Below are 12,842 nucleotides of genomic sequence, written 5' to 3' on the forward strand. Positions count from 1 at the left end.
TTAAGTGCTGTTTACTCAAAATGTGAAATTCTGTTCCATTGGAGAGTAAAGAATAAAATTTGCCTAACTTTGTTCCTTTCTGTCATTCTTTTTTCTTTATAAGTAGACATGATTCTATAATAGTGATACTAATTTATTTATTTAATGTTTGTTTATTTTTTGAGAGAGGGAGAGAGAGTGCGAGCACAAGCGGGGGAGGGGGAGAGAGAGAGACACACATGCACACGCACACACACACGCACGCATGCACAGAATCTGAAGCAGGCTCCAGGCTTTGAGCTGTCAGCACAGGGCCTGACGCAGGGCTTGAGCACATGAACCACGAGATCATGACCTGAGCCAAAGTCAGATGCTTAACTGAATGAGCCACCCAGGTACCCCAGTAGTGATACTAATTTAAAGCAGATTTTTCTCTTTTCTTTTCTCTTCTTTTCTTTTCTTTTTGATTTTTTTAATATTTATTTATATTAGAGAGAGAGAGAGAGAGAGAGAGCAGGGGAGGGGCAGAGAGAGAGACGGAGACAGAATCTGAAGCAGGCTGCAGGCTCTCAACTGTTAGTACAGAGCCCGACAGCTTGCGAGCTGTGGGGCTGGAACTCCCAAGCTGTGACATCATGACCTGAGCCGAAGTCGGATGCTCAACTGACTGAGCTACCCAGGTGCCCCAAAGCAGATTGTTTTCTTAATGGAATTTTTCTTACTCTACTATATATTTTTTCCTAGAGAATTTTCAAGCTCCAGGCTCTCAGCTGTCAGTACAGAGCCTGACAGTATGAGCCCATGGGGCTTGAACTCCCGAGCTATGAGATCGTGACCGGAGCTGAAGTCGGACGCTCAGCCGGCTGAGTCACCCAGGTGCCCCAAATCAGATTGTTTTTTTAATGGAATTTTTCTTCATCATATATTTTATCCTAGAGAATTTTCTTTAGAAGATAGTTACATTCTAAATATAAAAATAAAATCATTTGATAATATATATAACATCTACCTTCAGTGTGGACCATAATATAGAAACGAATGTAATGTTGGACCATTCTTTTTCTGAGATATAATTGACATATACCATTATATTCCAGGTGCATAGTGTAATGATTCAACATCTGTACATATTGTGAGATGATCACCACAGGAAGTTTAGTAACATCCATCACAACACAGTTACAAAATTTTACATTGAACCATTCTTTAATAGTCTTTATGAAAAGCCACTAAAAGGATTTTGAATTTTGATGGTTTCTTTACTTTTTTTTTTTTTAATGTCTCAGGCACTCCAACCTTTTGTTACACCAAACCTCATAGTCTCAGAGTAGGAAAGGCCATTGGAAGTCCTATAGCCCAGCTCCCCCAACATAATACATTTCTTTTTTCCCCTCAGTGGGCTTGTAAATATAAATAATTTAGTTACTATGAAAATATTTAAAGTTATCTATCTTATCTCTTATTTCCTTAGAAATAGTATAGATCTTGGGATGCCTGGGTGGCTCAGTCAGCTAAACGTTCGACTCTTTATTTCGGCTCGGGTCATGATCCCAGGGTCATGGGGAACAAGCCCCGTGTGGGGCTCCGCACTGAACATGGAGCCTGCTTAAGATTATTTCTCTCCGGGGTGCCTGGGTGGCTCATTCAGTTAAGCATCTGACTCTTGATTTCAGCTCAAGTCATGACCTCATGGTTTTGTGAGTTTGAGCCCTGCATAGGGCTCTGCACTGACCACTTGGAGCCTGCTTGGGATTCTCCCTCTCTGCCTCTCCCCCTTGTTTGCTCTCTCTCTCTGTCTCTCTTAAAATAAATAAACTTAAAAAAACAAGTAATCTCATCTTAACTTTCAGGCTCACCTTAATCAAAGGAGGAAAGCATTGTGGCTCCAGAGAAACCAGGGGTTTAAACATTAGTGAATTCCACTTACTAGCTGTATGGTTTGACATTTCAATCTTTATAATCCTTGATTTTCTTATTTGTAAGATAGAAGTATTAATTGTAGCAATCTTACCAGCTTCTGGGAAAAATAAATGAGAGGACACATGAAAAGTGTTTGTCATGTTTTTTGGCACATGATACATGTTGGCATTTCTTATTTCGGGTAGTATGTCAGACCTTGGTTTGTGTCTTTCTTCTAATTTTTTTTTTTTTAAGCCAATTCTTAATATTTATGTGACCTTGGATGAGTGATTCTTTGCACTTTTTAAAAAGCCTGTCAGCACAGGGTTTGGCACTGAGAGGCTGCTAATGCTTCATTAATTGCAGTTGTTACTGTTGTTATGCAATAAAAGATAGGTCTGAAAAAATTCCTGGCTTCAACATATATTTTATATAAATACTCAAGTTCTCCAAATTTGAGAACTTAACTCTGTAATGAGAAGATAAGCCTCATCATTTATGTTAGAGATGTTGATAAAATAAATCGAGTTTTAAGCTGAATGTTGTACAGTTCATAGGGATTAGATCCATCAAAGGCCTCTTGAATTTGAAATAGCCTCCCAGAAAAAGAATTATTAAATCGCTTTACTGATCTGATTCATTTTCTTACTAGAGAGAGCATATCAGCAAGAAGGGCATGCAAATGACGGTAACATTAGAATCTCAGCAAATCTAGTTCTGACAAGTTTTCTTAAGATCTTCTTGAATTGAAGTGGATTGAAAGCCTTGTTGGCTAAGTATAGAGCATTTGGGAGAATTTTATCCTTTTATGTAGTACATTTTCTATTACTTGCAATACCTGATATTATTAAAGATTTTGACAACATAACTAAAGTTATAAAGATATATGTATTAGATGTATCATGTCCTGTCCTGTCCTCAAAAACACAAGAAAACCCCTGCTTTTAGTTGGCTTTCCATTTCTAGTAGTCTTACTGCCCTGGATTTAGCTGTCCAGCACCTGGAAGTAGTAGAGTTAGAATGTAGAAGTTTAGGGAGTGTTTTCTGTTTCTTTTTGGTAGTATGAAATAAGAGTTGGTGTCGGTCAGTATTCAAACATGTTTTAAGAAATGGTAGGCATTTATATTATTTGATTGGCCACTGGCTTTGAAATAAATTGAGCTTGCCATATGTAGAAAAATGACAAATTCTCTGAGTCTTAGAGAGAGATGAAGGTTTGAATAGAAAAGGAGACTTTGCCTTTCCAGATTTGTATATCTCACAAGAGCTCTAGTGGTGTGGGTGAGAGCCCAAAAGAAAATAAAGTATAGGGACACCTGGGTGGCTCAGTTGTTTAAGTGTTGTTTGACTTTTGATTTCGGCTCAGGTCATGATCTCCTGGTTCATGAGATTGAGTCCTGTGTCTGGCTCTGCTTTGAGCATGGAGCCTGTTTGGGATTCTCTCTCTCTGCTGCCACCAACCCCCCTCCCCGCCTCCCCTGCCCTTTTCCCCAGCTCACACATTTGCTCTCACTCTCTCTGTCTCTCTCTCTTTCGAAAAAAAAAAAAAAAGAAAAGAAAAGAAATGAAAGAAAGAAAGAAAATAAAGTATGTAGAAGAGAAGAGCTCAAAGAAGGAATCCCAGGAAGTGATTTTAGTTGATATGGGAAAGGACCAGTGGAGTTGCTTTTGCGCATGGTAGGAGGAATCAAGTTGACACTTTTGCTCTTTCGCTGACTGCCTCTTGGCCTATTCCCAAGGGCTCTGGTCCTTTTCTCTTCTGGATGTTCTCTCCTGAGTAATGTAGTCTCGCCCACGGTTTTTCCTCCCATGCATCTTCTGATCAAATTGATACTTTTGGCTTTGACGTGTGCTCCACACTCACATTTCAGATTGCCTTTTGGACATATCCACCTTGATATCCCCTCAAGTACCTCACCTTCAAGCTATGCAAAACTGAACTTGTCCTCTTCCTCACATACTGAATTTGAGGTATTCAGAGGACACCCTAAGAATTTTCTTTGTATTAATGTCATTGTGATTTATCTGTTCATTAGGCCAGAAATCTAGAGATTATTCTCTCTTTGCTTTTTCACTTCCACATCAGAACAGTCATTGTATATTTCACTAACATCTCCCTTGTTTAAGATTTGCTCTTTTATTTCCAGTCTTCTCTTCATTTGGCTCCTGGACTGTTTTTTTCATCAGACTCCAGTCTGGGCTTCCAGTGTCTGGCGTTGCTCTACTATAAACCATTGCCACACTGTTTACATAGCAGCCCATCCAAAATGTAAACTCTCACTTAAAGTACTTGGGTAACCTCTCGTTGCCATAAGGATAAGCCTTGAATCGGTAACATGGTTTATACAGTCTGTAGCACACAGTTTATACTTTTCCTGTCTAAAATCTCCTTGCTTCTCTCTCTCCATGTATTTCACGCCTGAACCGCTTAAAGACTTAGTCTTCCCCAGCTCCCTTTTCTCTTTCTTGCTAAAAACTAAACACCTGTTCTTTCCCAACTTAATTTTTCTGGATGACCTAGAAAATTTCTCCCCATCTTTGCAGACTCAACTCAGATGTTACCTCCTCTTTGGTTCTTTTGTACTTTATACTTTTTTGTTTGCTTATTTGTTTTCAGGTGCACTTACACGTTACATTGTATACATTCTATTTGTACTTGTTTACATGCCTGTTTGCCTCTTTAGATTCTTGCCTTTTAAAAAAGGCTGTGGCTTATTTTAGAGTAACTCCGAACCTAGCATAGGTGTTAGCAAAGAATATATATTTAAAAATATGAATAGGGGCACCTGGGTGGCTCATTTGATTAAGTGTCTGACTTCGCTCCAGTCATGATCTCACAGTTCGTAAGTTTGAGCCCTGCATTGAGCTCTGTGCTGACAGCTCAGAGCCTGGAGCCTGTTTCCGATTCTGTGTCTCCCTATTTCTGCCCCTTCTCCAACTCGCACTCGCGTGCTCGCTCGCTCGCTCTCTCTCTCTCTCTCTCTCAGAAATAAATATTTAAAAAATATGAGTAATACACACATTTGTAACTCAAATATTTTTATATGCTATAGGAATAAAGAGCTTAAAAATAATAGTGGCCTTAGTATATCACGTTAGTTGGATTTCTTATTAGAGTTAACTATAAATTTCACTCAAATTAGCCACTATCCTTAAAAAAAAATGAAAAAGCACCAAAGAACTAAACTTCTTTTCTGAGAAACACATTTCCAGCAGATGGCATTATAAGACTATTTTTGTTTTTCTTATCGTTCTTTTTGGTGGTAGAATTAAAGTTTGTTTCTGGTTGCTATGGTTTCTAAAAAGATTGCATCTATATAAAATCATCTATGGACAGATTGAATGGCCAGAAAAGCCTACTTAACACATCTCTAGGCTTCTGAGTCTATTATTTTCCCCAGCTAGTCAGCTAACACACCACAGTGGCCTCACACTTTCCCTCTCATTCCTTCCTTCATTGAAAAATATACTTATGGAAAACCTATTATATGTAGGCCCTTGGCTAGTGTCTGATGACCAAACAAAATAGATGTGGTTTTATTTCACCTGAGCCTTCCTTCATTTTCACACAGACCTTGAGTATTAGAACACCTAATGAAAGGTGTATTCTCTGGTGCCTTAGAGCTGTGGTCTAGAGCAAAATTTTCTTATTTACCAGCTCCCATCTGCCTTAGACAAGGTAGCTGATGACCCTGCCTTAGTTTCCTCCACTGTACAGTGGGGATAGTAGTTGTGCCTATCTTATAGGTGTATGTGAAGTAGTACAACAGTGCCTGGCTCAATAACTGTTAGCTATTATTATTTTTATTACTGTGTATGCTTTTGCTCCAGAGCCACATGGGCAAAGTGAGTTATATGCACTTTGGTGACAGGAATCTATAACCAATGGGTTGTCATCCAGCTGTCCCTGATGTACCTGAAGAGCTAAAGCTTCTGAAGGATTTTAAAAACCTGAGTAAAAGAAATATTTAATTGTGGTTTTATTAATACTTTAGAGGCAATATATTTGGTTTAAATGGGTTCTTATCATATTTATGCTGCTGCTAATATAATAACATGATAGTTAATTAAGCACCAACATTATGCAGGCTTCCTATAGAGACCAGGCTATCTGGGTTCTTGCTATTAAAATACAGCAGTTGTGGTCAAAGCTCTGTGTATGGTACTGTTAGAAGCTTAGGTTAAGGTGAAACTTTCTCATTTGGTTCATGGCCTTCTGGGTCAGATAGCAAGTGCATGTGTACTGTGAAGGAAGAACTGAACCTATCATTTTTCTTATTGCAGATTCCACTGTGTAAAGTAATTAGATTCAACATAGACTACACAATTCATTTCATTGAGGAGATGATGCCTGAGGTAAGAGAAAAGGTTATTTAATAGCTTCATATAGTTTTGTTTATTTCACACTCTTTTGTTTATTTCACACTCATTTGTTTAAAGCATTGAACTTGGTCAGCTCTGGCTATCTGCCATAGGAATGCCCTTAAAGTGTAGAGTTCACTGTTGAAAGGGCAGTGAGATGTAGCTCTAGGAGCAAGGTTAAAATTTGGGTCCTTTTTCAACTTCTACTGACCTATTTTGGAACTTCTTTCTCCTCATGTTGCATTTACTGATGGTAACTTTACATCTGTTTCCAGTTTGTTTTGGAAAAGGGGACAGATTTTGGTTATTGGTCGTTATCGGAGAGGAAATTAGAACAGTGAAACCGAATCTGATAGCTGTTGGAATAATCTTATTCATTATCTCCAGTGACAAGATCAGTGCTTGATTCATTTTTCTTCCCATATATTTACATATTTTTCCTAATTGTTTTTCATTGCGGATGCTCAGCAGCTGATTTATCTAAATATATGCAAGAGGTTTAAAATTCCAAAGCAAGATTAATGCGAATCTCAGAATGATTCATTGCCTGATCTTGAATTTAGTGGTGTCAACAAATCACACTAAGAAATAGCAACTAGACAGCAAACAAGCTTGTGCACTTAACATTTGTTGAGTCGGGGTCGATTTCCTGAGCCCCCAGCTCTTCTTGCGAACCTTGTTTAACAGTGCGGCTTTGTCACGGGCAGTGGAGCACTGAGGGGGATTGACAAGCATGACACACATGCTTAGCTTGTACCTGCTTCATTCTGAGCGAGTCCTGGGAATTCTACCTGTCTTTCAAAAAAAGTAAAGAGAAGGGGCCACCCCTTCATTCTCCAGCTTAAAAGGGCTTTTTTGCTTCCTTTTGATTTTTAAGGTCATAAGCCTTCATTTGCTGTTGTAAAGGTTGATGACTTCTGGCGTGATCTCACACAGGGTGATTTGTGAACCCTGAGCAAGACAAGTGGGAAGAATTAGGAGACAAGTCTCACTTGTAAATATATCGTCTGTTACGCTTGTTGATGGGAGAAATTTTGGTACTAGGTTTTGTAGTTTTTCTTAGCCCTTTATTTGCCTTCACTAAGAGTTTGAACTTTTTTGGGCACAAAAGACCTCTTTTTATGGTAACTCTGTAATAGTGATTCTGGGTGTTTGAAGAGTAAGGGTGAGCAGGGGTAGGGTTGGGGGACAAACCTATTAGAGCCTGTCAGTATGTGTGTTGTGTAGTTTGAATTAACAAAAAGTCCCTAGGAGATTCTAATTCTGAGATTTATAAGTGGATTAGGAAAATACAAGGTTTTAATTTTTAAATTTCACATCATTTTATTTGTATGTTTGGAAGGGCTGAGTTCATATTTTTGTAGGAATTCTAATGGCATTATTGCCTACTTTATATAGCCAGCCAATTAGCTCTTATAGGACAGTGGCCATATTTTTTAGGAAATTACATGATTTTAGTATAGTTTTAATACACATTTTTTAAGACACTTGACTAGGACAAGTTGAATCTTTCGTTGATATATATTTGCTGTAGTATAGTAATTTGATTTTGGTTTATTTTTCAGAATTTTTGTGTGAAAGGACTTGAGCTCTTTTCGTTATTCCTGTTCAGAGATATTTTGGAATTGTATGACTGGAATCTTAAAGGTAAATAATAGGATATAAAGAAAAGTATAGTGCTTATAAAAGAATATTGTAATATGTGTAAAAACTTATGAAAGTGGGGAAATAGTTGAAATTTCCATTATTTTTGAAATACCCAGGGAAAAGTATATTATTCAAAAGAACAGTTGTTATCATTTGATGTGAATAAGTTCTTATTTTAATACAGTTTGACAATGTTCATTAGCTAAAATTACCATTATCCATTATCTGATGATACTTCAGAAGACGATACCAGTTACTATGAGTAAGTACCTTGATTTATGTACACTAGGGAAAATCTCATTAGTTAATATTTTAAATTTATTGGCCTTTACTGTAATAAACTTCTTCTAAGATGACAGTTTACTAAAACAATTTTGGTTAGCCTTCGAAACACACACATACACTTTGAGCTGTATCAGTTTAAAATTAGTTCTTTTTAAATTTTTTTTTTTTTTTAACATTTATTTTTGGGAGACAGAGTGTGAATGGGGGAGGGACACAGAGAGGGGGAAACACAGAATCTGAAGCAGGCTCCAGGCTCTGAGCTGTCAGCACAGAGTTGGACGTGGGGCTTGAACTCACGAACTGTGAGCTCATGATTGCTTAACTGACTGAGCCACCCAGGCACCCCCAAAATTTAGTGCTTAGATAATTGTTCATTCCTTTGGAAGTATCTGTATTCCATCAGTCATTGACTTACCTAATTTTAAAACAGTGTATTGATGGATGGCTTCTCAAACCAAGTTTTTAATGGCATTTCTCTCTTTTCCCCCCAGTTGTATTGATTAAAGTAGAACAGAATTAAAATACAAGCATATTATATCATGCAGTAGTTCAGTTATAACAAGTCTTTATATTTTTGGATTTCTAAAAATAGTTTTCCTGTACATGTCATATACTAGGTATATCCTTGGGGCCTTTATTCTCCTCTGACTTTGGGGACTCCCCTCACTGCAGTCTTCATTGGGTGTTTGTGGCAGTTACCACATGATTGATTGAGCCGTTGGGGAGAAGAAGGGGTGGTGTTTTTTATGTCCCTACTTCTCTGGTGGTGTTTTGTTGTGGTTGCATAAATCTTAGGAATTAAGTCGCAGCGTTTGTTTTCTAAGGCTGTTTTATTTATTTTTTCTTTCCTTTTCACTTGTTTGCTTTAGGCCCTTTGTTTGAAGACAGTCCTCCCTGCTGCCCAAGATTTCATTTCATGCCACGGTTTGTGAGGTTTCTTCCAGGTAAATCTTTTGGCTTGTCAGTGACCCAGTGTGATAGTGCATCTGAAAATACGCCTGCTGTTCTCCTTTCAATCTTTATGGACAACTTCCCATCTCAGATCCTGTTAATTATCTACTTCTTAGGTCAGGAATGAAATGTAAAATTACACATTCTGATTTGTACCCCTGTATAATATATGATAGCCCCAAATTAGATGAGCAGTGGACAAGCGACTTATAAATTTTGAAGATCTAGATAAAATATCATGCAAGTATTAAAATTAATATGGGAAAACTATGACTCTAAAACATGCATATAGTTAGTTGGAAAACAATTGGTATAAAATTTTATATGCACTATGATTATAACTAAGGCAAAAATTACTGCAATAATAGGTACATTAATATGTATTATAGGTGGTTTTTTTCCTATTTTTTTGACACATGCTTTTATGCATTTTATAGTGAAAAAATAAGTTATTTTCTCACTAAGTAAATGTATTACTTTTTAATTTTCATTTATTTATTTTTTTATTTTAGACAAAATACGAGAGGGGAGAGGGGCAGAGGAGGGGTGGCAGGGTGGGGGAGAGAATCCCAGGCAGGCTCCATGCCCAGTGTGGAGCCTGATGTGGGGCTTGATCCCAAGTTCCTGGGATCATGACCTGAGCCAAGATCAAGAGTCAGACACTCAACCAACAGAGCCACCCAGGAGACCCTTCAATTTTTTTAAAGCAGTATTTTAAGTTTTACATTTTTTTTCAAGAGTCTAGCTATGCAATATGGTATTCTATTTAGCATTTTTAAAAATGGCAAGATTTTCTTTTCTTTTTTTTTTTTTTTATGAAATTTATTGTCAAATTGGTTTCCATACCACACCCAGTGCTCATCCCAAAAGGTGCCCTCCTCAATACCCATCACCCACCCTCTCCTCCCTCCCACCCCCCATGAACCCTCAGTTTGTTCTCAGTTTTTAACAGTCTCTTATGCTTTGGCTGTCTCCCACTCTAACCTCTTTTTTTTTTTTTTTTTCCTTCCCCACCCCCATGGGTTCCTGTTAAGTTTATCAGGATCCACATAAGAGTGAAACCATATGGTATCTGTCTTTCTCTGTATGGCTTATTTCACTTAGCATCACACTCTCCAGTTCCATCCACGTTGCTACAAAAGGCCATATTTCATTTTTTCTCATTGCCACGTAGTATTCCATTGTGTATATAAACCACAATTTCTTTATCCATTCATCAGTTGATGGACATTTAGGCTCTTTCCATAATTTGGCTATTGTTGAGAGTGCTGCTATGAACATTGGGGTACAAGTGCCCCTATGCATCAGTACTCCTGTATCCCTTGGATAAATTCCTAGCAGTGCTATTGCTGGGTCATAGGGTAGGTCTATTTTTAATTTTCTGAGGAACCTCCACACTGCTTTCCAGAGCGGCTGCACCAATTTGCATTCCCACCAACAGTGCAAGAGGGTTCCCGTTTCTCCACATCCTCTCCAGCATCTATAGTCTCCTGATTTGTTCATTTTGGCCACTCTGACTGGCGTGAGGTGATACCTGAGTGTGGTTTTGATTTGTATTTCCCTGATAAGGAGCGACGCTGAACATCTTTTCATGTGCCTGTTGGCCATCCGGATGTCTTCTTTAGAGAAGTGTCTATTCATGTTTTCTGCCCATTTCTTCACTGGGTTATTTGTTTTTCGGGTGTGGAGTTTGGTGAGCTCTTTATAGATTTTGGATACTAGTAAAATGGCAAGGTTTTCAATGAAATCTTTGGATGCGTTTTTGTTTGCAAAATCTTTACCTAAATGAATTCATCCCTAGAATCTCCTTCTGGCGTCACACTTTCTGGTGACATCTTTCTATTCCTCCAGCCTCTTATGCCCTAGTCTGTTTGCTTCTACCTGAATCTGTCTTCCCTTTTCTCCCTGTGTAGAGCCACCTTTCTTTGCCTTCTCTCTTCAGTCTTGTGCTCTGACGTCTATCTCTCAGCTCTACTGACCTCAGCCCCTTGTGCTAGCCACCAACCTCCATTGAAATATCAGTTTGGGGGCGCCTGGATGGCTCAGTCAGTTAAGCGGCCAACTTCAGCTCAGGTCACGATCTCGCGGTCCGTGAGTTCGAGCCCCGTGTCAGGCTCTGGGCTGATGGCTCAGAGCCTGTAGCCTGCTTCCGATTCTGTGTCTCCCTCTCTCTCTGCCCCTCCCCCGTTCATGCTCTGTCTCTGTCTCAAAAATAAATAAAACGTTAAAAAAAAAATTAAAAAAAAAAAAAAGAAATATCAGTTTGGCCATTTGCCTTTTCTTGTTCTGTATATGGGCCACTAAGTGATACTGGAGAAAAACAATTAGCTGCTGCAATAGATCTGTGGTCTACAATTTCATCTGGGGAGCTTTTCAGAGTGTAAACTTTCTGCCCACATCTGCATATCAGCAATTTCAGGAGGTCAGCCCTGTGTTCATGCTCTCCTTCTCATGCCTCTTGTCCTCCTGGGTGCTGGAGACCTTGCCTCCCCATGCCTCAGAACCTTCGTATGAGCCTGTCAGACCTTGGTCCATTCACAGCCTGGCTTTGCGTGGGCGCCCTACCCCCTCTAACTCTGTCCCCACCCCCTTGCAGCTGCTGATGCCAAAGCTGTCCTCCCAAAAACCACATCAGTTTCAGTCTCTTCTCTGATGTGGTACCTGGGCTCTTGACCCTCTCTTCTGTGTGCTGAGCTCTTTTCGCTTTCCTCCTAGCTCTCTGATTTGTCTTTTATGGCTTTTGTTTCTTGTCTACTCATTCTAGTTTAGATTTTCCTCAAGATTTTGTCCTTGATACTCTTCCCTTAGTTGAGACACTCAGTCACAATGGCTTATTTTTATTAGAGTAGCGTTACTTATATTTTTGGTATTATTGTTAATGCTTATTTTATTGGAAAGTTTCATTTGGAAAATGCATTCAAAAGCTTTTCTCCTTTGTACAGCTGGTTTTATTTTATTGAGAAGTCCTTTTTTCTTTTCATGTGAATGTATCTCTGATTTTATAATGGAACTTTAGCAACGAACTTATTAGAAAATGGTGTTAGAGTGAGCTTGTTGAAAGCCTTTCCTTTCTCTATCTGTCTGCCTCTAGGCACTTTATAACCAAACAAATTCTAAGAGAAAGTGGACAGTTTTAAAATCATCTTAAAGAAAAATCTTATGTCAGATATTTACTTTGTGGGATTTGAACTCTTACAAAATGTTTCCTATAACTATGTAGGGATAACATTTAGTTTGTCATAAAGAAAAAGGTCTCTTGATTTATTTTTAAGCAGGATTTACTTTTCCTTGGACTTCCTTTTGGAAATATATATATTAAAAAGCCCTGAAATATACAGAAAAATATTTAACATATAAAATGCATTTTGGTATTGGGTGGCAAATTATGATTGATTTGTTTTCCACAATACGATTTCATTAAAATCTTTTAGAAAATGGTGAATAAAAAACATTTTAATATATTATTTTTATTGTTGTTTGCGCAGAGGTTGTTTCTACATAGTTGTCATCATACTAATGTATGATTTGCATCCCAGTTTTCACTAATTCATTGAGTAGATGGATACTTTTAAAGAATGGGGTATATAGTACCAAATTTCTTCTCTAAAGAATAGCATCAGTTTATGCTGCCATGTCATCTTCACATTTTGGACCCTCCCTCCTTTTTTCTTCACTTCTTCCTTCCTTCCTGTAACTTCATGAGGCTAAGGAGTAAACAG

General features: G+C 38.2%; 1 protein-coding gene across 10 annotated transcripts in view; it reads left to right on the top strand.

Moving 5' to 3' along the window:
• The window catches only part of DROSHA (drosha ribonuclease III), a 201,774-nt gene that overhangs the window by 33,103 nt on the left and 155,829 nt on the right, over positions 1-12,842 (top strand). For all 10 annotated transcript variants that reach the window (XM_053201821.1, XM_015077686.3, XM_053201826.1 and 7 more), the window contains 3 exons: positions 6,163-6,234; positions 7,806-7,887; positions 9,042-9,116. In XM_053201821.1, the coding sequence (XP_053057796.1) occupies positions 6,163-6,234; positions 7,806-7,887; positions 9,042-9,116 (229 nt within the window). The remainder of the gene's footprint in view (positions 1-6,162; positions 6,235-7,805; positions 7,888-9,041; positions 9,117-12,842) is intronic.

This window comes from Acinonyx jubatus, chromosome A1 (genome assembly GCF_027475565.1).
Source record: "Acinonyx jubatus isolate Ajub_Pintada_27869175 chromosome A1, VMU_Ajub_asm_v1.0, whole genome shotgun sequence".
NCBI lineage: Eukaryota > Metazoa > Chordata > Mammalia > Carnivora > Felidae > Acinonyx > Acinonyx jubatus.